Source organism: Pteropus alecto, unplaced genomic scaffold (assembly GCF_000325575.1).
Source record: "Pteropus alecto unplaced genomic scaffold, ASM32557v1 scaffold398, whole genome shotgun sequence".
Taxonomy (NCBI): Eukaryota; Metazoa; Chordata; class Mammalia; order Chiroptera; family Pteropodidae; genus Pteropus; species Pteropus alecto.
In genome coordinates this window covers 252,067-272,415 of record NW_006442497.1, presented here as the reverse complement: position 1 = coordinate 272,415, position 20,349 = coordinate 252,067, and the positions used below count along the sequence as shown (strand labels likewise).

Here is a 20,349-nt window from a genome sequence, read left to right as displayed (position 1 = left end):
TTTGTCTATCTATCTCACCATTTATCTTTCACTCATCACCTTATTCATCCCTGCTCATCCATTTAGTTAGGTCTTCTGAGTGTCAGGACCAGTATTGGGTTCTGGTGAATCAAGACAATGCAATTGTAGTTTCTGCTGTTGAAGAACTTATAGCCAAATTATATAGTCTAGAGCAAGAAAAGCAATAGCTTTACTGTGCTATGCCCTGGTCTGATCCTTGGGGTCAGTTCTGACCAATCCACTAGAACAGTAGCTCTGTGAGGGAAAAGATTTTGCCCACTTGTCCACCACTATATCCCCAACTCTTAGAAGAGTACCTGGGACATTGTAGATGCTCAATAAATATTTGTTGAGTAAATGTACTACTGAAGAGCCTAGACAGGTAGGGATAGCTTTGGGGTGGCTATTGCATGGGCACTGCAGGGATACAGGGTAGTGGTGATCAGACTGGATGACCTCTGATGCCCATTTCAGCTGGATAGTCATACGTAGATGATGCCAGTGCTTCCTTCCTCCAGATTCGAGGCCTTATGGATCATCTGTCCCAACCATTCTCCATCCAGGTGAGGACATTTGGACCAGAGATGGCAAGTGACCACTTGAGGTCACACAAGAGGCAGAGCCAGAGCCAGACTAGAACCCAGGCCTCTGGCTCTCAGCCAAGGGTTTACTCCTCTCTTTGTCTTCTCTTTTGGAAGAAGGATTTGATTTTAGGTCAGGTCAGAAGTTTCCTCTTAATGGGCAGGCGACAGGAAAGTGAAGGCTGATGTGTCAGCTGGCACTGCCTCCCACCCCACTTACACCCATTTCTGGATTAATTGAGCCTTCCAGGCTTGTCTGTGCCCAGAGGAGAAGAGAGGGATTACCCAGGCAAGGCCTGGCTCTCCCTCCTGCGTGCCACACCTCAGGAGGTGGCTATGTTGGGTGGCCTCCCTCTGTGGCAAATTCCTGGAGCTGGTTTGCTGGAAGAAGACCCAGAGGGCTAAGGGGAGAGCAGAGCAGCACAGAGAGTAGCATGAGCTATGAGCCTGAGAATCAGGAGTCAGGTTCTCTGACCAATTTGGCTTCTATCCTGGTGGGTGACCATGGATGAGATATTTCTCCATACTGGGCCTTAGTTCTCTCATCGCAGAATGGGGCCACCATCCCTTCCCTGCTGCCCTCCCTTCTGAACTTGATATTGCTGAGACTGTACTCTGGGAGCTCTTCTGTGATCTTGTGCAGAAGGGAGGGGCATATTAATCCTTCTGGACCTATGAAGGAGTCAGGCAGCAAAGGTGCTTAGGAGAGAGGCCTGCTAGTCAGGAAGCCACAGCATGGGCCAGTTCACAGAGCAAGGTCACTGTGTCAGGAGTTGTGCTATAGTAGCTGTGGGGTGGGGATGTTGCTGCAACCAAGGTCATCCTCAGCCTGATCCTCACCATGCTGGTTGTCATGAGAAGGCGTGTCCCTGAGTGTGTGATTGTGGGTTCTGAGAGCATGCACGTCTGCATTTGTGGGTGTGTCTGAAGCCAGGCCATGGCTGTGTCTGGGTGTGTGTCTTGCCTCTCACGGTACAGCAAGTGTCTCCCCTTCCCTGGGGCTTAGCCATGCCACTGGCCCTGGGCCCACATCTCTCTTCTCCTAGCCCCAGGGAAAAGTGGACCCCTCACTTGCCCCTCCACTGCTCCTCACCTCCACTGTCCAAAGTGCTTTCCTGAGTTTTCCTTCCTGGCAAGGATTCTCAGCATGAGTGATGATGGAAGGGGGTTGATTGTGGGGATGGGGACTGCACTGGAGCAACCAGTGTAACTCCAGCCTTTCCCCTCTGCCTCAAGAGCCAAAAAAGTTCCTTGTATATCTCAGGGTCTAGAGACTTTTCCAGAAGAGCCCTGCTTCAAACCTGAGGTAAGGGGAATGGTTGGGGGTTGTGATAGAGGAATTAGTTCCCATTGCCATGTTCTCCATCCCTGGTGAGTCCTTTGCACCTGGAGGCAACTGCAGACAGGAAAATCTCCTTCAGGTGGTAGGCCACCCAAATAGAGACCACTGGGTTCATCTACCCAGTATTTCTAGTGATGAGTCACCCAGACTTAGCCTTGAATCCAGTCTCTGCCACCGACCTGTGGTGTGATCTTGGGCAAGTTGCTTGACCTCAGAGCCTCCACATGCCCATCTGTGAAACGTGGTTGATAAGGACGGCACCTACCTCACAGGGGCTGTGAGGGTTAAGTGAGAGCACATGCGCACAGAGTCCAGCATGGAGTCCAGTGTGGGCATGGAGCTTGTCAAGAGTGAGCACTTAGTAGGGTATCCTCGGTAGCAGGGTTGCAGGACACACAAGTAGACAGGCCCTGCCTCAGCTCTAATGGCCTTGCTTGGGTATCCCCCCAGTGCACACTTTTTCCTGGAGATAGAAGGGTTCGAGCCCAATCCCACTGTTGCCAAGACCTCTCCCCCTGTCTTCTCCAAGCCCATGGACTCCAACATCCGGCAGTGGTGAGTACAACCTGCTGCCCAGTCCCTTGCCCTGGCCAGCCCTCAGCTCCAGTGGGTGGGCGGTGACTAGCCTTAGGCCCCATGGCCAGGCCTGGCTGTAACATGGTACTATCGTCCATTTTTTAACTTGTCCTTCTTTCTACCCTTTCCCCTTTCCTCCAGTGTCTCTGGCAACTGTGATGACATGGACTCACCGCAATCTCCTCAGGATGACATGACGGAGACGCCATCCAATCCTAACAGTCCCAGGTGAGCCTGGCCCTCCCCCTTCACAGAGCCCACCAGGCAGGTTCCAGAGGAACAGGCACTGGGACCCTTCAGGAAAGCTGCCATTCCTGGAGTGCTGGGATAAATGTCTGGGCCCATGGCTGTGATGTGTAGGAATGTTTTTGGGGAGAGAAGTATTACATTTTATAAACTATAAAAGTAATATTTATTCATTACACTATGCAGCAGAATGAGAACTTAATGCAATACATATATGTAAATTAAAAATATGTGCATCTAAACCATCAAACATCAACATGCATTTTGCAAGAACATGTACTATCAAAGAATATACGTCAATGCATTACCATAGTTGCCTGTTTGGAGTGTGGGGGTAGGGGAGGGATAGATGAAAAATTCAAACCACAAAATATGAAAATAAAAATTTCCTTCCCCAAATTCCATTCTTTTGAGGTAATCACTATTAACAGGCATCTGTCCTTCCTGATCATTACTATGTGTATCCAAATATATAGTTTGATAGCATGCGATTGTATTTGGGTTAGAAAGGGAGCTTGCATAGGGCAACACAGATCCTAGAGGCCTGGAGCACTAGTGGAGGAGATTTTAGATGTGTGACAGACACACAGAGATGCTGGGGGCTGGTGCAGTACTCTGTAGGCATAGTGCCTCTGGGTGGGGGAGTGGGAGTGAGGAGAGCATGGAGTCATGGTGTATGTGTGGTGAGCTAGAAAAATTTTCTGGCCTCAGTGCAAACCTGGCCAAAGAAGAGCAGAGACGGAAAAAGAAGCGGCTGAAAAAGTGCATCTTTGTGGCTGTGTCAGAGGGCTGCGTGGAGGAGCTGCTGGAGCTGCTGGTGGATCTGCAGGAGCTTTGCAAGCGGCGTCGTGGCCTGGATGTGCCTGGTCGGTGCTGGCCCTGGCACAGGGTGTGGGGCTGGGGGCCCTGCTTGGCTCCTACTGTCTGTCCACTTTCCCTCCCATCAACTCATGGGGCTGGCATTTGGGGAGCCTTGAATGCTGGGCTAGGAACCTGACTCTGAGGGCAATGGGAGCCATGGAAGGGCTTAAACAAGTGAGCATCATGGACTAGTTACTGCCATGAGGGTGGTAGTAAAATTGGAGATGGCCACTGTCTACGTAGAGTTGGATCCCAGCAATGGAGCTGGGGAAGGAAGAACAGCACTTCAAGCTGTGGCACTGGCAGGAATCAAGGACTGGGCAGTGAGGGGGAGAAAGGAGTCAGGCGGTGCCATTGGTGACTTGGTGGATGGTGGAGCCCCAGCTGTCTTGGAGACTAGGGGAATAGCAGGTTATAAGTCGGGGGGCGGGTAATGAGCTCTATTTGTAGCCTGCCAGGAGCGAGAAGGCTGGAGATTTCAGGGCCTTGGCACTAAGGTGGACAGTGGGAAGCCATGCAGTGGATGAGACTGCCCCTTACCAGGGGGAGGTTGAAGAAAGCAGAGTGAAAAGCCTCTGATAAGGCTGTCAGGGGCCTTAGAGAAGAAGGAGCCAGCAAAAGAGTTTTGGGGGGGGGGGCGGTTAGGGAGGGGAAAGTTGCATGCTCAGGGACACCCACAGTGGGCATGCTGCAGCTCCCACACCCTGGCCTCTCCTGCTCAGCACCGGGAGAGCCAAGGGCCCCTCCTGCAGCTCCACCCTGTGACCCTGCCTGTAGACTTCCTCATGCACAAGCTGACGTCCTCGGACACAGGGAAAACCTGCCTGATGAAGGCCTTGTTAAACATCAACCCCAACACCAAGGAGATCGTGCGGATCCTGCTCACCTTCGCTGAGGAGAACGACATCCTGGACAGGTTCATCAATGCCGAGTACACTGAGGAGGCCTATGAAGGTACCTGCCTGAGGGAGGGATGTGTGGACAGCAGGTGAAGGCCAGGCCACGTAGGCGCACAGCTGTCACTGAAAGCCCAAAGCACGTAGCGTGGCACGTAGCAGGCACTCCTCTCTTCCTTCCTTCATTCTGCAAATAATTTTAAGCACGGACCACATACCAGGCATTGCTTTTTTTGACACCAGGTTGTAGTGGCAAACAAGACAGATAAAGGCTACTGGTCTAAATAAGGTAATTTTAGGTGGAAAAATGCTTTGAAAATAAAGTAAAAGAAGGTAATGTGACCAAAAGTAACTGGGGATGGACAACGTTAGGGGGGATGGTCAAAGAGGTGAACTTTGACCTGAGGCCTGTATGATGAGAAGGATCCAGAACAAGGCAAGGGCAGTAGCCTGAGATGGAAATGAACTTGGCACATTTGAGTGATGAAAAGAAGGCTGGAGATGACGTTAGAGAGCTGGGTGGGGCCAACACATAACAACTATTAGTATCATCGTTGTCATTATTATTAACTCCTCCATTTGGGTCTCAATTTTGTGGCTCCTCTCTAAGGTGGGCCTGAGAGAGTACAGGGAAACCAAATTTGGGATAGTGTTTCCCTGCCCAGGAAATCCACTGTGAATAACCAGTAAGATATATCCTCATTTGAGATTTTGGAGTCAGTAACCATCCTATTAGGATCTCATGAGGTGCTCCTGGCAAAAATTATGGGCTCAAGAATGACTGGATGCTGTCTTGCCGAGATGCCAGGGAGCACTAAACATCTCAGCTTTTTGCAGGTGGGAGTCCAGCTTGGGCCCTTAACTTTTCTCATGGGAGAAAGTAATTTTATTTTTATTTATCTACTTATTTAAACTCTGCAGACTTTCAAAAGGATTTTTTTTGTTATATACCAAATTTAAAAAAAAAAAAAAAAAAAAGGCAAGGGTTGTGAAAAACTAGAAGCTATGGAGTGAAGGAGAGGAAATCCAGGGAAGATTGCTAACATTGAAGGCCGAACTGCACACTGAGCTCCCTGATAGCCAAAGCAAAGAGAGAAACTAGATGCACTATATAATGTTCTCGGCTTGTCCCTAGGTAGTTGACACAAGTTCTATAGCTAGAGAAGTTTAGGCCAGTGCCTCAAGCTTCTCTGTCCTGACTCTTCTCCCCTTTCAGTCCCTTTCCATCCCCTCCTTTCTTCTAGTCAGTATTGCAGGGACTTACAGACTTTTTTTTCTAGCAGCATGTTTTCCTTGAGAGCAAGGATGAGTCTGTCTTCCCCATTTTCCTCTCCAGAGATGATTACTATGATGTGTATGCTTTGAGGACTTTCCTAGGCTTTTGACATATGTGTGTAAGTGCACATAGAAATAGCCTTATTTATTCATTTATCTACTTATTTAATATAGAATACTATTATACTGTTTGTATTGTTCTACAACTTAATTTTTTTTTAATTAACTGTGTGTCTTAGACACCTTCTCTTGTCAGAACATTAATGTCCGCCTCCTTTCAACCTTAGTCTGAGTACAGCTGTACTGTGGCTAATTTCACCATTCCTCTATTGACAGACATCTGGGCGGTTTCCAATTTTTCACTATGACAATGTCACAGTACATACTCTTGTTTATGACCCTGCACACAGTGTACACATGTTTTAGGAAAATAATTTGAACTAGAATTTCTGGGTTCAGGGTCATGCACATTTAAAAGTGTAATGGTTATTGATAAATTTGCCTCTAAAAAGTATTACTCCCCCCAATCCTTTGCTAATTCTTCTTCTTCTCCCCCTCCTCCCTACCACCTCCTCCCCACTCTCCCACCCTCCCCCACACCAGCCCCCAACTCTTCTTCTTTTCTTTCTTCTTTGCCTTTGCCCATCTGCTGGATAAAAAGCAATAAATCATTAGGTTCAAATTTTCATTTTCCTTATGACCTTGATTTTGAACAACTTTCACATTCTTTATTGACTATGTGTGTTTTCTTTTCTGTAAGGTGCTTAATACTTTTTCTAAGTTTCCTTTTAGGTTGTTTGTCTTTCTGTTGATTTCTAGGGCTCTTAATATATTATGAACTTTTAAAAACACATAGTCTCTTCTATGTTTCAAATATTTTCTCCAACCTATCTATTGCCTTTTAACTTTCTTTAAGATGCCTTTTGAAATACAGAAACCTTCAATTTTTATGTAAGCAAACAATTCTTTATGGTTTCTAAATTTTGGATCTTACTTAAGAAGGTTTTCCATACCAAAGGTTAGTTATAAACGAATTTTACAATAAAAAAAATGCTTAGTTGTTTAATCCACGATGACTTTATTTTTATGGATGGTGTAATGGCAGCTCTTTAGAAAATGCTGTTTCTGGTGGGACATTCTGAGACCATTCCCCGCTACCCCTAGCCTTCTGCTCCCTTCCATCTGGAGGTCTGTAGGCCACCAACAGGGTTAATGTCCCTCTTCCTCCCTGCTGCTTGTCCTCTGTTCCATTCTTCAGTCACTGGCACCAGCCACCCAGCACCCAGGCCAGACATCTGAATCTTACAGGAGACACTCCCCTAGGCCCTGCACACCATCCTGAGGACTCTTTCTCCTAAGGGTCTTTGGGCCTCATGATCTCTCTTCACTGGAGCCACAGTTCTGCATTAAGTCTGGGCTCCCTCTAAGACATCCTCCAATTTTGTAGCCAGAGTGACCTGCAAAAATACATGTACGAAACCCAAAACTGGTCAACACCTTGTGATTTCCCATGACCGTTAGGATAAAGTTCTAACCTCTTAACCTGGCTTATGAGGCCTTGAGCTGGCCCCATCGAGCCTCGTTAAACTTATTTGGTGGTGGCAGCTTCGCGGCCACTTCTGGGAAGCCCTCAGACCCACTGGGGCTGCATTAAGAGGCCCTGCTCTGGTACCACCGCGCCTCCACCTCCCTGTATGGTAGCACTCAATTTTCAGTGAGATTGTGTGCTTCTTGAGGACAAGAATTAAAGCTACGTCCCGTGTGCCCTGTATCGCAGACACCCGAGCACAGAGCGAGCACTCCATAAACATTCTTTGCTTCCATGCAAGAATAAATGAATCAAAGAAAGAAGTTGGGACTTTTGGTAGCTGGCGACACAAACCAGGCAGCTGTTATTTCGCCATGGTTCCGAGGAGGGTATGCAGGCCAAAAGGGGGGAAAAGGCCAGACAAGGTTTGTCACCTGATGCCTCAGCCGCTGAGCACCGCCCCCGCCCATCTCACCCCGTCCGCAGGGCAGACGGCGCTGAATATCGCCATCGAGCGGCGGCAGGGAGATATCACAGCGTTGCTCATCGCGGCGGGAGCAGACGTCAATGCCCACGCCAAGGGGGTCTTCTTCAACCCCAAATACCAGCACGAAGGCTTCTACTTCGGTGGGTGCCGTCGGCCGAGGCTGGGTTGGCGGGGAGGGTTCAGGAGAGGACGGAGGGAGGGGCCCAGACGGTCTCAGTCCATTGAGGCGCTGGGCTTTCGGGCTGGTGGCTGGAGACCCCACTGAGAATTTCTTCTGGCTCAAAAGTGTCCGAGAGGACAGAGCCCAGACTAGGGAGAGGGCAAGTGCAGATCCATCTGAATTGGACCTCCAGGGAGTACCAGAGACGTAGGGCCTGGGAAGGTTGGGAGGGTGCAGGAGCCTGCAGCCTGGGAGTGTCACCTGGTGGTCTTAGAAGGCACACAGGCATCCATCCACCTGAGTAGTCCTCTGTAAAGAATAGACACCTGGGAAAAGAGCTCTCGTTTACAGGTGAGGAGACAGGTTCCGAGAAGGGAGATGACTTGCCCCAGTGTAGTAAGGAGCTGATGTAGGTGTCCTGGCTGCCAGCTCTGGCCTCTGGCCTCTGTACTCAGTGCTTTTCAGGACTGCAGGCAAGGAGTCAAAAGTGAAAGTATAAAAATTCCCTGACTGACACGGTAGGGGGTCCAAAAGCAATTGGGATTAGGATGCTCTAGGTGAAAAAAATTAGTTTAAATATGTAATTTAGGTATAGTGAACTTCCCCCATTTTAATGTACAGTACTGTTCATTTCCACAAATGCATACCACCATGATCAGGACAGGAGACAAACAGCTCCATCACATCAAAAAATTTCCTGGTACAACTTTGTAGTCTACCCTTCTTCCTGACTGACAACCTCTTTTCTCTACCAGGTGGTTTTTTAATCAGCAGGACTAGATAGGTCTCCATGGCCTTGAGGATAGAGTCTTGTCCAGTTTATTGCCCAGCATCGGACCTGATTGGAGCTGGTGTTGGGAAACATTTCTTGGGTGGGATGAAGGGAGGGGACAGGAGGGAGTTTGGGAGGGAAGCAGCAGGAGACTTGCTGTTCGGTCCTACTTCTGCCTTAGGCTGGCTATGTGATCATGTGAGTCACCTGCCTTCGCTTTTCTTAACACATATTTATTGAGCACTTACTGTATATATCAGGAACTGTTCTAGGTGTTTGAAATCTATCAGTGAACAAAATAAAGTCCTCGTGGGAAAGAGAACATCAATAATAAACATGATAAATAATATTAGAAAATGAAAGGTGCTATTGAAAAAAATAAAAAATAAAGCAGAGAAACAGCATTTCTGGGGCAGGAAGGAGGTTGATTTTAATTTTACTAAGGCAGAGTGAGTCTTTGAAAACATGACATTCGAGCAAAGACTTGAAGGAGGTGAGGGAGTGTGTGATGCAGGTATCTGAGGAACAGCACTGGAGGCAGAGAATAGCTAGTGCAAAGGTCCTGGGGTAGGGAAATCCCTGTGTGTTTGAGGGAAAGGGAAAAGACCATTGTGGCTGGAGGGGAGTCAGGGGAGAAGAGAAGATGATGACAGAAGAAGTAGGAATTGTAGGCTCTCGTTGGAACTTGAGCTTTCGTAATGGGTAAGGTGAGCCTTATGTGTTAGCAGCATCATTCTGGCTGCTGTGCTGAGGGCAGAGTGTTAGAGGGCTAGGGTGGTAGCAGAGAGACTAGCTGGGGGGTCTGGGGAGACAGATAGTCTCAGGGGTCAATCCTACTGAGATGGTCAGGATACAGGCTTTAGACCTGGGACTTGGGGGACACTACTCTGGTCCATGACAAAACTGAGCCCCAGTGCTCTCCCTCCCCCAGGCGAGACACCCCTGGCCCTGGCAGCATGCACCAACCAGCCAGAGATTGTGCAGCTACTGATGGAGAATGAGCAGACAGATATCACCTCGCAGGACTCACGGGGTAACAACATCCTACACGCGCTAGTGACGGTGGCTGAGGACTTCAAGACGCAGAATGACTTCGTTAAGCGCATGTACGACATGATCCTGCTGAGGAGCGGCAACTGGGAACTGGAGACCATGCGCAACAATGACGGCCTCACCCCGCTGCAGCTGGCTGCCAAGATGGGCAAGGCCGAGGTGGGGCTTGGGGGCAGGTGGGAGGGCAGGAGGCACGCTGCCGTCTGCCAGCCCTGGGGCCCCACAGGTCACACCTGGGCCTTGGAAAGGTGTCAGCCTTAGGTCCGAAGTGCAGTTGTGGCCTGAGGTGAGTTTGTTCTGAATAGCCACACAGAGCCACTGAGATGCAGCGTGGGCCCATCCTCTGGATTTTAGTCCCCGACACTCCGTGTTTCTAACTCCTGCCATGGGACCCCCTTGCTGGGATCAGAATGGGGGAGCCTTAAAAGCTGTAGTGACATTATATCTCAAATTCCTCATGGCTGAGGATTCCTACATGGCAAGGCGCTGAGCGGAGGCTGGGTGTTTGACCCTTGGGACCTTCAGCCTCTCATGAGGACAGGGGTCCCAGAATGGCTGCTCTGGATCCAGAGCCAATGGGCTGCTGCTCCCTAGCTCTGGAGTGACCTTAGTCTGTCCATCAGGTTGAAATTCTAAGCCAAGTCTCCAGCAGAGTATGTGGCTGCTCGTGGCCCTTTGTTCCCTGTGTGATGTGGCCGTGGAACTCAAGGCTTGACTGGGAACCTTGGTGGAGACTTGGGATGGGGTGAGCTCGAATCTCTATTGGTGGTTCGAGCCATGCTTGGTCTGAGATCAAGGCGGGGGATGGGACGGTGATGCCCTTAGGGCCTTGGGTCCTGTCCTAGTGATCAGGATTGGGGTCCACAAGGGACCTTTTCATTCTCTTGTCAGAGGAGGAGGGGATGGAGAATGGCTTTGACAGAGGAGGAATTGTGTGTCTCTCCACCCTCCGGGTCCACTCCCCGCTGCCCTCATTCTTAAGACACAGACTCTGTCTTTGCAGAGATCTGTCCAGTCTGTAGGAGCTCTCTGCCTGGGTTGGGTCAGGTGAGATCAGGGCTCTGACACTGCCCTCCACAACGGGCGCCTTCTCCTGGGCCTTGGGTTGGTGCCAGGGGAAGCCCTGACCCCCATCCTGGGGTACCCCAGGGCTCAGCTTCTGGGGAATAGTGAGCTGGACAGCTATGGCTCTATCTTGCCTTCACATTGGAACCACCCAGGAAGCTTTACAAGATACAGATGCCTGTGCCCTCTCCAGAGATTTGGACTGAGTTAGTCGATGGTGTGAGATTTTTTTTATGTTCCCCAACGACCTAATGTACTGCAGAGTTTGAGGATCACTGACGTAGAGAGTGGGTCTCCTGGCTTCTCCGTAAAGCTGTGTCTTGTATCACCCCTATCTGGCCAGAGCAGTAAGCCTCAAGTGTTAGGGTCTTGACTGAGGGTGGGATGGAGAAGCTGGAAAAACTTCTAGGTTCTTCTCAAATCCAGGCCAAACAAATTAATTTTCAAAATTGTCAGTTCCTGGATTCTTCACTGAATGGGTTTTATTAGCTGATCGTATAGCTTTCCACAGCACAGGAAAAGGGCCTTCACAGATTTTCTCTCTGGTATTCACAATCCCCAGTGAGATGGGCAGAACAGTGGGCTTCTCTCCCTTTCCACAGACGAATCCGAGCCCAGGGATCACAGCGTTGGATGCAGAGGCGGGACTGGGTTCATCCATGGTGGGAGCGTCTTCCCAGCCCTGTTGGCCCCAAGCCCGGTTCTGTGGCTGACAGTTGTTCATCTTCCTGTCCGCAGATCCTGAAGTACATCCTCAGTCGTGAGATCAAGGAGAAACCACTCCGGCGCCTGTCCAGGAAGTTCACCGACTGGGCCTATGGACCTGTGTCGTCCTCACTCTACGACCTCACCAACGTGGACACCACAACAGACAACTCAGTGCTAGAAATCATTGTCTACAACACCAATATAGATGTGAGTCTCCTGGGTGGGCTGGGAAAGGCCAAGGAGTGGGGGCACTGGGAAGACCCCATGCCACTAGCCGAATGTGTCTGCACTTTGCCTCATTGGGCAGGGAGTCAGCATAGAATGGTCAGGGCCTGTGCTGGGTTCCTAGCTATCCTTGGATGGGGGTCTCCTGGCCCCAGAATCTTGGGTAGCGTGGGGGTGGGGTGGGTGGTTAGTGTTGATCTTCTCCATCTTGTTTCTCCCCAACTCACCCTACTAGTTCTATGTGGCCAAGCTTAGAATTCTTTCTCCCCCCAAACCTGGCCCCAAATGAGGGTCAAGGAGTGCACAGCTGAAACAACCAGGGAGGCCTTCCTGGAAGAGGCAAGAGAGGAGGTCAGTGAAGCTGGAGGGGAAGAGAGAGGATCAACAGTGAGAAGTTTTCAGCTCTTGGGAGGAAGCAAGGCAGCAGACTAAATCTTTGCCCTTCGCATTTTATCAAGAGTCATGCTTCTCAGAGCCTGCTTTTTCCAGGGTCTCTGTAAACCCTCACAGTAGCCTGGTGGGTGGGGCAGTTTGACTAGTATCAGTTGTATAGATGAGGAGACTGAAACTCAGAGAAGGTAGGGGCTTTCAGAGAAGGGGGACCAAGTGGGGGACAGAATGCCTATCACACCTCTGCCACCTTCTAGCCCTCACTCCTCACTGAGCAGTAGAACCTCCTGCTGGAAGCCTAGTTCCTATGCATTGGGCTGCTACCTGGGGCCACTGGCAAGGAGCCTCAGGAGCCAGAAATTACCCTTCTAACATTTCCAGCCAAACCAGTCCATTGGACATGACTGGCCCCTCTGCCAGGGGAGCGCTGACTCAGGGCTCCCTTTGAAATGAGGGCCTTTGACAATGGTCCCCCTCTCTCTTGTCTCTGTGGTGACTGTGGTGGTCTACCCCCAGAACCGGCACGAGATGCTGACCCTGGAGCCCCTTCACACCCTGCTGCATATGAAATGGAAGAAGTTTGCCAAGTACATGTTCTTCCTGTCTTTCTGCTTTTATTTCTTCTACAACATCACCTTGACTCTCGTCTCTTACTACCGACCCCGGGAGAAGGAGGTATGTGGACTCGTTGTTGGGGGTATGGAGTGGTCAGAGCTGCAAGAGCTTGGAGCCACCCCATGTGCAGATGGGGAAACTGAGGCCCAGAGAGGCCAAGAGATTTGCGTGGGCTTACCCAACTGTCATCCGTCAAGGTTTCTAGGGAACTAAATATATCACCACTACTTAGCTAGGCTAAACCCCAGGTGCTCTGCTCCAGAGTGACCCAGACTGAGGAGAGAACTGGAAGATTAGGAGACTTAGGTTCTGCCCAGCTCTGTCTAAATCTAGAGCTGATCGGGTGTTTCTCCTGTGAGGGCTACAGGAAATGGGAGGCAGGGAAGGTGACTTGGACAAGCTTTTATACCACTCTGGGGCTGTTTCCCATCTATTACCCAGGACGCAGAGTTTCACCTTTATTTAACTATACCATGAGACCCTGTGAGTGTCTGGAATTAGATGGGCTCTGGAATGGATAAATACCATCAGGTGTGAGGGCTCTTAGCGTGGACTGGTTCGTGGTCTTTACTGTAGAGCTAGGTTTCCACAGTGGGTGGGGAAGGCACAGGCAAGGGGCTGCCATTCCTTCTGCCACCCTGTACAGAGATCTGGCTCCCTGCTGGCTTCTGGCCTAGCCTGAGGGTTCAGCCTGTGTATGTGCTTGGTCCCTCCAGAGCGGTGCTACCCCTGTCCTCTTCACTCCCCATCCTGCACCACCCATTTCTTTCCCTTCTTCCCAGGCGTTCCCTCACCCCTTGGCCCTGACACACAAGATGGGGTGGCTGCAGCTCCTAGGAAGGATGTTCGTGCTCATCTGGGCCACGTGCATTTCTGTGAAAGAGGTGAGTGGGCCACTAAACCCTTCTGAACTGGTCTGCGATGCAGGCAGGTGATAGCAGGCCTGGCTTCTATCCTGCCCTGTTCTGCCATTACTGCTGGTGGGGGAGGGGGCGGGGGGGGCGGCTTTGGGGACTCATTTCCTTTCTAAGCTTTAGATTTCTTAGTTACAAAATGGTAAAAAATAAATAAGCATTTGTGCACCATACCTACATCACCTATGCACCCCTCTATCCTTTCGTCTATTATCTGCCATTTATCTAACCTCCCAGCCACTCAGTGACCCATCTTTCTCTCCCTTCCATTCACCTATCCAATCACTTGCCCTCTCTCATTGACCCAGCCACTCATTTATCCATTCAGATACCCACTCATCCTTACTCACTATCCTTCCATCTTTCCAACTGTTTATCAATCAATCACTTGATTGATCCATCCATCAATTCATTTAACCAATGAATCAAAAGGTGTATTCCGTACACATTCTATATGTGGAGCCCTGTAGGGGGATGAGAGGGAGGGAGAGGATTTGTCTTCCTTGAACTCACAGTCTGGTTGGGGATTTCAGAGGGACACGAACATCTAGACTTCGAGATAGTCTATGAAAGGGCCCTGCGCTGGGCTCAGAGGAAGAAATCTGACTTTTATCTGGGGACAGAGGGAAGAGGGAAGGCTTGAAGGCAGAGATGGCACTGGTAGGACTGGGTGTGAGGACAAGGGAGAGGAGGTCATGACAGGGTGAGTATGGGGAACAGCATGAGTCTGGAAAGCCAGGCCACATTTGGGAAATGGCAAGTAGCTTCATGGCTGTACTGCTTTGTAGGTTCTGGGGTGAGGATGAGGGTGAGAATAAGAGCTATAAGAAGATTTGGGGGAGCATGCATTCTTACTCTGGGGTTGCCTGTGTCCCCCAGGCACAGGTTCATTTCTGTGTCACTCACCTGGGCTCTGGCTGGGCCTCTACACACTGAGTCTCAATCCTGGGAAAACACCTGCTTCCTCAGATTCTCCAGTGAGGGGCACAAAAAGAGTGCAGCTTTTCTTTCCTTTCTGGTCTCAGGGCATCGCGATCTTCCTACTGAGACCCTCAGATCTGCAGTCCATCCTCTCAGATGCCTGGTTTCACTTTGTCTTGTAAGTAGGTCTGGCTCCTTGGTCACAACCATCACAGGCAGGGCTAAAGTCCTGTATGGTGGCTGCTGTGTCCCTCTGGAACAGCTGCCCTGCCATGTCACTGTGTCCCAGTCATTCTGCCATGGTCACGTGGCCAGGGACCTACTGTCTCACTTCTGGTAAGAGAGGCACCTAGATGCCCATGGAGAGGTCTAGAAAACCCTAGGACAGTGCCTACTACCTGGCTGCAGTGATGGCTGACTCCCCCTGCTGCAGGGCTCCAGGTGGCAGATAGCATGGAGAAGGCATGAAAAGGCTTAGCAGTGTTGCTACTGTTTAATGCAGGATTCTAGCCCAGTTCCTCCAAGTTGCATGGGGTCTAGAAGTTGCCATCTTGGACCCTGGCAAATCATGGCTAGAAGGTACTTGAGAAATCATCGAGTCTCATCTGCATGCATGAAAACTGAGGCCCAGACCAGGGAAGTGAGTCACCCACAGTCACTCAGAGCTTCAGTGGTGTCAAAGCCAGCCCCAGCCTTTCAGTCATCTTCTCCCCACGCTAGTGCAGGCATGGCTACCATAAGGCCCTAGCCAGAAAGCCCAGCTCAGCTCTGTCTGAATAAGGTCATGTGCAGTTGACACTAGAGGCTTATGTGGCCCATCTCTGAATGAGCAGAGGCTGATTCAGCACGGCTGCCATGTGAATGGAACAGAGTCTGCAGCATGGGTTGGAGAATGTTGGCCTCATAGCTCTGTAGACACCACTGAAGTCTCTCTTCTGAGTATTTGGAAGGCTGTGCCTATAAGACTTTGAATCTTAGCCTGATGTTCCCAAATACCTAAATGTTTAATGAAGTACGTTCCTACCTCCCAGAGGCATGAACATAGTTCTTCACCCCTGTGGGCAGGTGAGCACCCAGATCCTGCAGTGAATGGGTAGGCCAGGTGCAGCACTGCCCCATGATGCAAGCCACATGGGAGTATGTCACCTTTGAGAAAGTATGATGATTCCAGAGAAAATCCCATTTATACAGCCACTGGCTTTAGTGCAGACCAGAGGCACCAATGCATTGTCCTGTTCTTCTGTTTCTTTGTCATTTTGTTAGTGTAGAGGAAGGTATATACATGCTTCCTCACTTCAGTCCCAAACATTGGCTTGTCACTGCAGGAGAAAAACAAGGTTACCTGTGTCTTAACTTTTACTAGTTACATGTTTTATAATGGCGGAGACTGCCTGATGTTATAAGCAAGAGAGGGTTTTTATCCACATGCCTGTATAACTGATGGTGTACAAACTGTTTAGGAGTAGATTTTAATCTTGTATACTTGGTATATATTGTATCTCAAATTTTTTAAATTGTGGGAAAATATACATAACAAAAGTTACTAAATGATTACAGTTCAGTAGTACTTTCACATTGTTGTGCAACGATCTCTAGAATTCTTTTCATCTGGCGAAACTGAAACTCTGTTCCCATTAAACAGCTTTCTGCTTTGTTGTGCAACGATCTCTAGAATTCTTTTCATCTGGGGAACTGAAACTCTGTTTCCATTAAACAGCTTTCTGCTTCCCTCCCTGCAGCCCCTGGCAACCACCATTCTACTTCTGTCTCTCTGAATATGACCACTCTAAGGACCTCGTTTAAGTGGAATCATATGGCGTTTGTCTTTTTGTGACTGGCTTGTTTCACTTAGCATATATCGTACTTTTTCTTTTAAAGATAAAAAGGTAGCTTTGAGGGACTTTTGTTATGGTTGGCTTGTAAGTATAGCTGTTGTCAGCTTTTAGCATTTTAGTTAAAAATGCAATCATTCACTGTATCTTCAGTCTACTCCAGTGGTTCTGCAATCTATGTGAGAATCAGAAATCATGTGGGTGATTTAAAAAATATACAATCTCCTGGGCTGCACTCCAGATCTTCTGAACCAGAATCTCCTGGAGCCCTGGGGATCTGCGTTTTTAAAAAGTCAGCTGCAACCATCCCACTGCTGGCCCTAACTCACATCTGGTGATGTGGTTTGGATTTTAGACATAGTCAAGTGGATCTGGGGCAGCTTTATCTGTCTCTTCAGCATCAGCCACCAGGGTGATGGTTCAGGGTTTAAGGGCTGTTGGGGTTTGAATATCTGCCCTGATGCTGAGAAGTAAGGCCCTTGTCTCCTGTGTCTCCTGAACAGTTTTGTCCAAGCTGTGCTTGTGATACTGTCTGTCTTCTTGTACTTGTTTGCCTACAAAGAGTACCTTGCCTGCCTGGTGCTGGCCATGGCCCTGGGCTGGGCGAACATGCTCTACTACACGCGAGGGTTCCAGTCCATGGGCATGTACAGCGTCATGATCCAGAAGGTGCGTTTGGGGACTTCCAAGCATCAGAAACGCACTGGCTGAGAGAGTCCTCAGACAGTGTCAATTTTTCAGATGGAGAAACAGTCTGGAGAGCAAAAGGGGGTTGCCCAAGGGACAGGCCGCTGTTCTTTCTCCTGAATGCCACTGTCTCCACTTGCCTTTGGTCGGCTTCAACTGTCTAGACCTTGAAACGCCTAGGCTTGTTGGGCATTTGGGAAGGGATACACTTTGTGAAGGAATGTTCTCACCCCAGGCAGTGGTGTGCTGGTAAATATTTAACAACCGGCTCTCTGGGAAACACACACACACACACACACACACACACACACACACACACACACACACACGTACATGTTTATTATAAAATTTACTATATAAAGGATGTGTAGCATACAATTCACAACAATAATAAAACATACAATACTTTTTATTGTAAATTCCACATAGCTAGTTGAATCTTACAGAAAATTAGATGATTTTTGTTCATCTCTTGTATCTGTTGCCAACCTATGGCTGCAGCTGACAAATGAGTGTTATTCCAACATAAACGTTGGTTGATACTTTTCTTTATTTTAAGGAGTAAGATGAAGGTGAGATAATGAAGACTTACGTTGGAACTTCAATTGTTTGACGATGATGTGAGTCACTTATTTGGTGAATTGAGTAATAGTTTTCAAATACTAGAAGACTATTTCATTAATATTATTGTGCTATTTGCAATGTATCGGCTACAGATAGGGCACATTTTTAAGTTAAATTTGCTCTAACATTTTCTCTATTGCTGTCTTAAGTCTAGATCTAGACAATCAACAAAATAATGAGTCAATCTCTGATTTATAGCATTTATGAATTTCTCTGGTATGAATGTTCACCCTAGCTTATTTCCAGCTACCAACATGAACACTGATCACAGAGCTAGGAAGAGATGGACAGACAGTAACACTATTTATAGTATTTCTACCATATGGCTACAATAGATGTAAATAACCTTAAGATCACAGGTCACTGTAAAATGTAGTAAAATAACTAAGAAGTGATGAGTTGTGAATACTCACTATCTGTTTTTAATATAATTTATTTACTTATACATTTATATGTTTTAATTTTTAATAATGGCTTTGTTTAACAACCAGCTCACAAAATTCATGAAAATGTAATAATCAGCTCTCGTGAGCTGGTGCGAGCTGGCTCCAGCACACCACTGCCCCCAGGAAGTGTGAGGATTCTAGATGTGAGACTCTATGAAGAGTCTTCATAGATGGGGTGAATTGGCGGGGCAGAGACAGACTGCCTTCCAGGAGGGAGGAGGAAAGAGGGAGAAAAGCAGGAACACATGGCTTCTCAGAGAAGGTTGGAGGCCAGGGCTGAACTTTGGAACATCAGAGGGACTTGGCTAAAGGGAAGGGAGAATGGCCTGAGTGAGGGCATGGTTAGGGCAGAAGCTGTGAGATCAGTCTACAGTGAATACGTGCTCAGACCTTACCCTCGAATCATGTTTCTTTCTTTGTAGGTCATTTTACATGATGTTCTGAAGTTTTTGTTTGTATACATCGTGTTCTTACTTGGATTCGGAGTAGGTAAATAATAGTAACACCCGTATTTGTGAAGCACTTTATACAGATGTCAAAATGACAAAGCACATTCTAGCCTCAACAACAATTGTATAAGCTACCAGTGGAGCCCTTGCTGTACTTAGCATTTTCTAAGCATTATCTTTTTACTTCTCCTAACATCTCAATCAAGGGGGCATCATCATCCCCTTGATTTTAATATAATTTATTTATTTATATTTTTATATGTTTTAATTTTTAATAATGGCTTTGTTTAACAACCAGCTTCTCCTAACATCTCAATCAAGGGGGCATCAGTTATAAGGTAACTGAGGCTTAGACTCCAGGATTTGAACCAGGCCTGTCGCTCTTATTCATCCCCACTGTGAGGTATACCTCCCACTTCCACATCTGTCCTTGTGACTATTACAACTGAGACAGGCTTGGCAGGTGTTTCTGGCTCTATTTTACAGATGCGGAAACTAAAGTTTGTAGAAATTTGATTGATGGTCTTTGAAAAATAAGAGTAAAGTAATTCATCAAGGTAACCTCTGTTGGCCCTTCACATCATGTTATTCTCACAGTTTGCTTCCTGTGAGAACCCCTGGTCTGCTGGGGAGCAGGGATAGGGAACCCCTTCTTGAAACTTCTCCAATTACAACAGAGCAAACAGTACAATCTGATTTTATTTCTAATGTTTACATGGGAGATATGGTTTTATTTCTCCATGCCATGGCATTCCAAGTTAGGCAGATGTTCCTAGTGCCTGGTACCTTTTCTGAGTCCTAATTTGCTTATTTATTTGAACCTTCACTTGATTGTTTACTCATCCATCTATTTATTCATTCATGAATTTGACCATCCATCCATCTATCCAGGCAGCCAGCCAGCCAGCCAGCCAGCCAGCAATGAGCTGCTGTTGCAGTATGTTGGAAAAAAGGAGAAGAAAGGGCTTTAGGCCTTGACCAGGAGAATCTCACTACAGAGTATTAGGAGAACACTCAGGACCTCACAGTCTTGGGGGAAAATGACCCAGCTACAGGGGGTCAGGAGCTCAAAGCCTGGTTGGGGAGCCAGGGACACACATAGATTATAATTAGCAACACTGCAAGACTGTGAGTGATCAAGGGCTAAATGATGGGGTAGAGGAAGGAGAGAAGTATGTGGGCTTTGTTAGGCAAGAAGGGCTTTCTGCAGGAGGTCAGGCAGACAACCAGCCTGATGAGCCTTCTAGGAGAGCTGGGGCTGGAGATGGAATTTAATTGGCTAGAAGGAAGGCGGCAACAGGCCTGTAGTGTGTGTGTGGGTGCATGTGTGTACGTGCAAGTATGCCTGAGCTTGTTGGGTAGTTAACTGGGCAGAGAAGCTAAAGAGAACACCCTGTTATGTCCTCCCAGCCCTGGCCTCGCTAATTGAGAAGTGTCCCGATGACAAAAAGGACTGCAGCTCCTATGGCAGCTTCAGTGATGCTGTGCTGGAACTCTTCAAACTCACCATAGGCCTGGGTGACCTGAATATCCAACAGAATTCCAAGTATCCCATCCTTTTTCTGTTTCTGCTCATCACCTATGTCATCCTCACCTTTGTCCTCCTCCTAAACATGCTCATTGCCCTCATGGGGGAGACCGTTGAGAACATCTCCAAGGAGAGTGAACGCATCTGGCGCCTACAGGTGAGCCTGGT

The 20,349-nt window shown here is 48.3% G+C and overlaps 1 protein-coding gene across 2 annotated transcripts in view; it reads left to right on the top strand.

Annotated features, from left to right (window-relative positions):
- Positions 1-20,349, top strand: part of TRPV3 (transient receptor potential cation channel subfamily V member 3) — a 29,972-nt gene that overhangs the window by 6,834 nt on the left and 2,789 nt on the right. For both annotated transcript variants that reach the window (XM_006922194.1, XM_006922193.1), the window contains exons 3-15: positions 2,374-2,478; positions 2,641-2,727; positions 3,457-3,611; positions 4,384-4,560; positions 7,792-7,932; positions 9,656-9,936; positions 11,581-11,757; positions 12,682-12,840; positions 13,563-13,664; positions 14,720-14,793; positions 16,951-17,116; positions 18,627-18,693; positions 20,064-20,338. In XM_006922194.1, the coding sequence (XP_006922256.1) occupies positions 2,374-2,478; positions 2,641-2,727; positions 3,457-3,611; positions 4,384-4,560; positions 7,792-7,932; positions 9,656-9,936; positions 11,581-11,757; positions 12,682-12,840; positions 13,563-13,664; positions 14,720-14,793; positions 16,951-17,116; positions 18,627-18,693; positions 20,064-20,338 (1,966 nt within the window). The remainder of the gene's footprint in view (positions 1-2,373; positions 2,479-2,640; positions 2,728-3,456; positions 3,612-4,383; positions 4,561-7,791; positions 7,933-9,655; positions 9,937-11,580; positions 11,758-12,681; positions 12,841-13,562; positions 13,665-14,719; positions 14,794-16,950; positions 17,117-18,626; positions 18,694-20,063; positions 20,339-20,349) is intronic.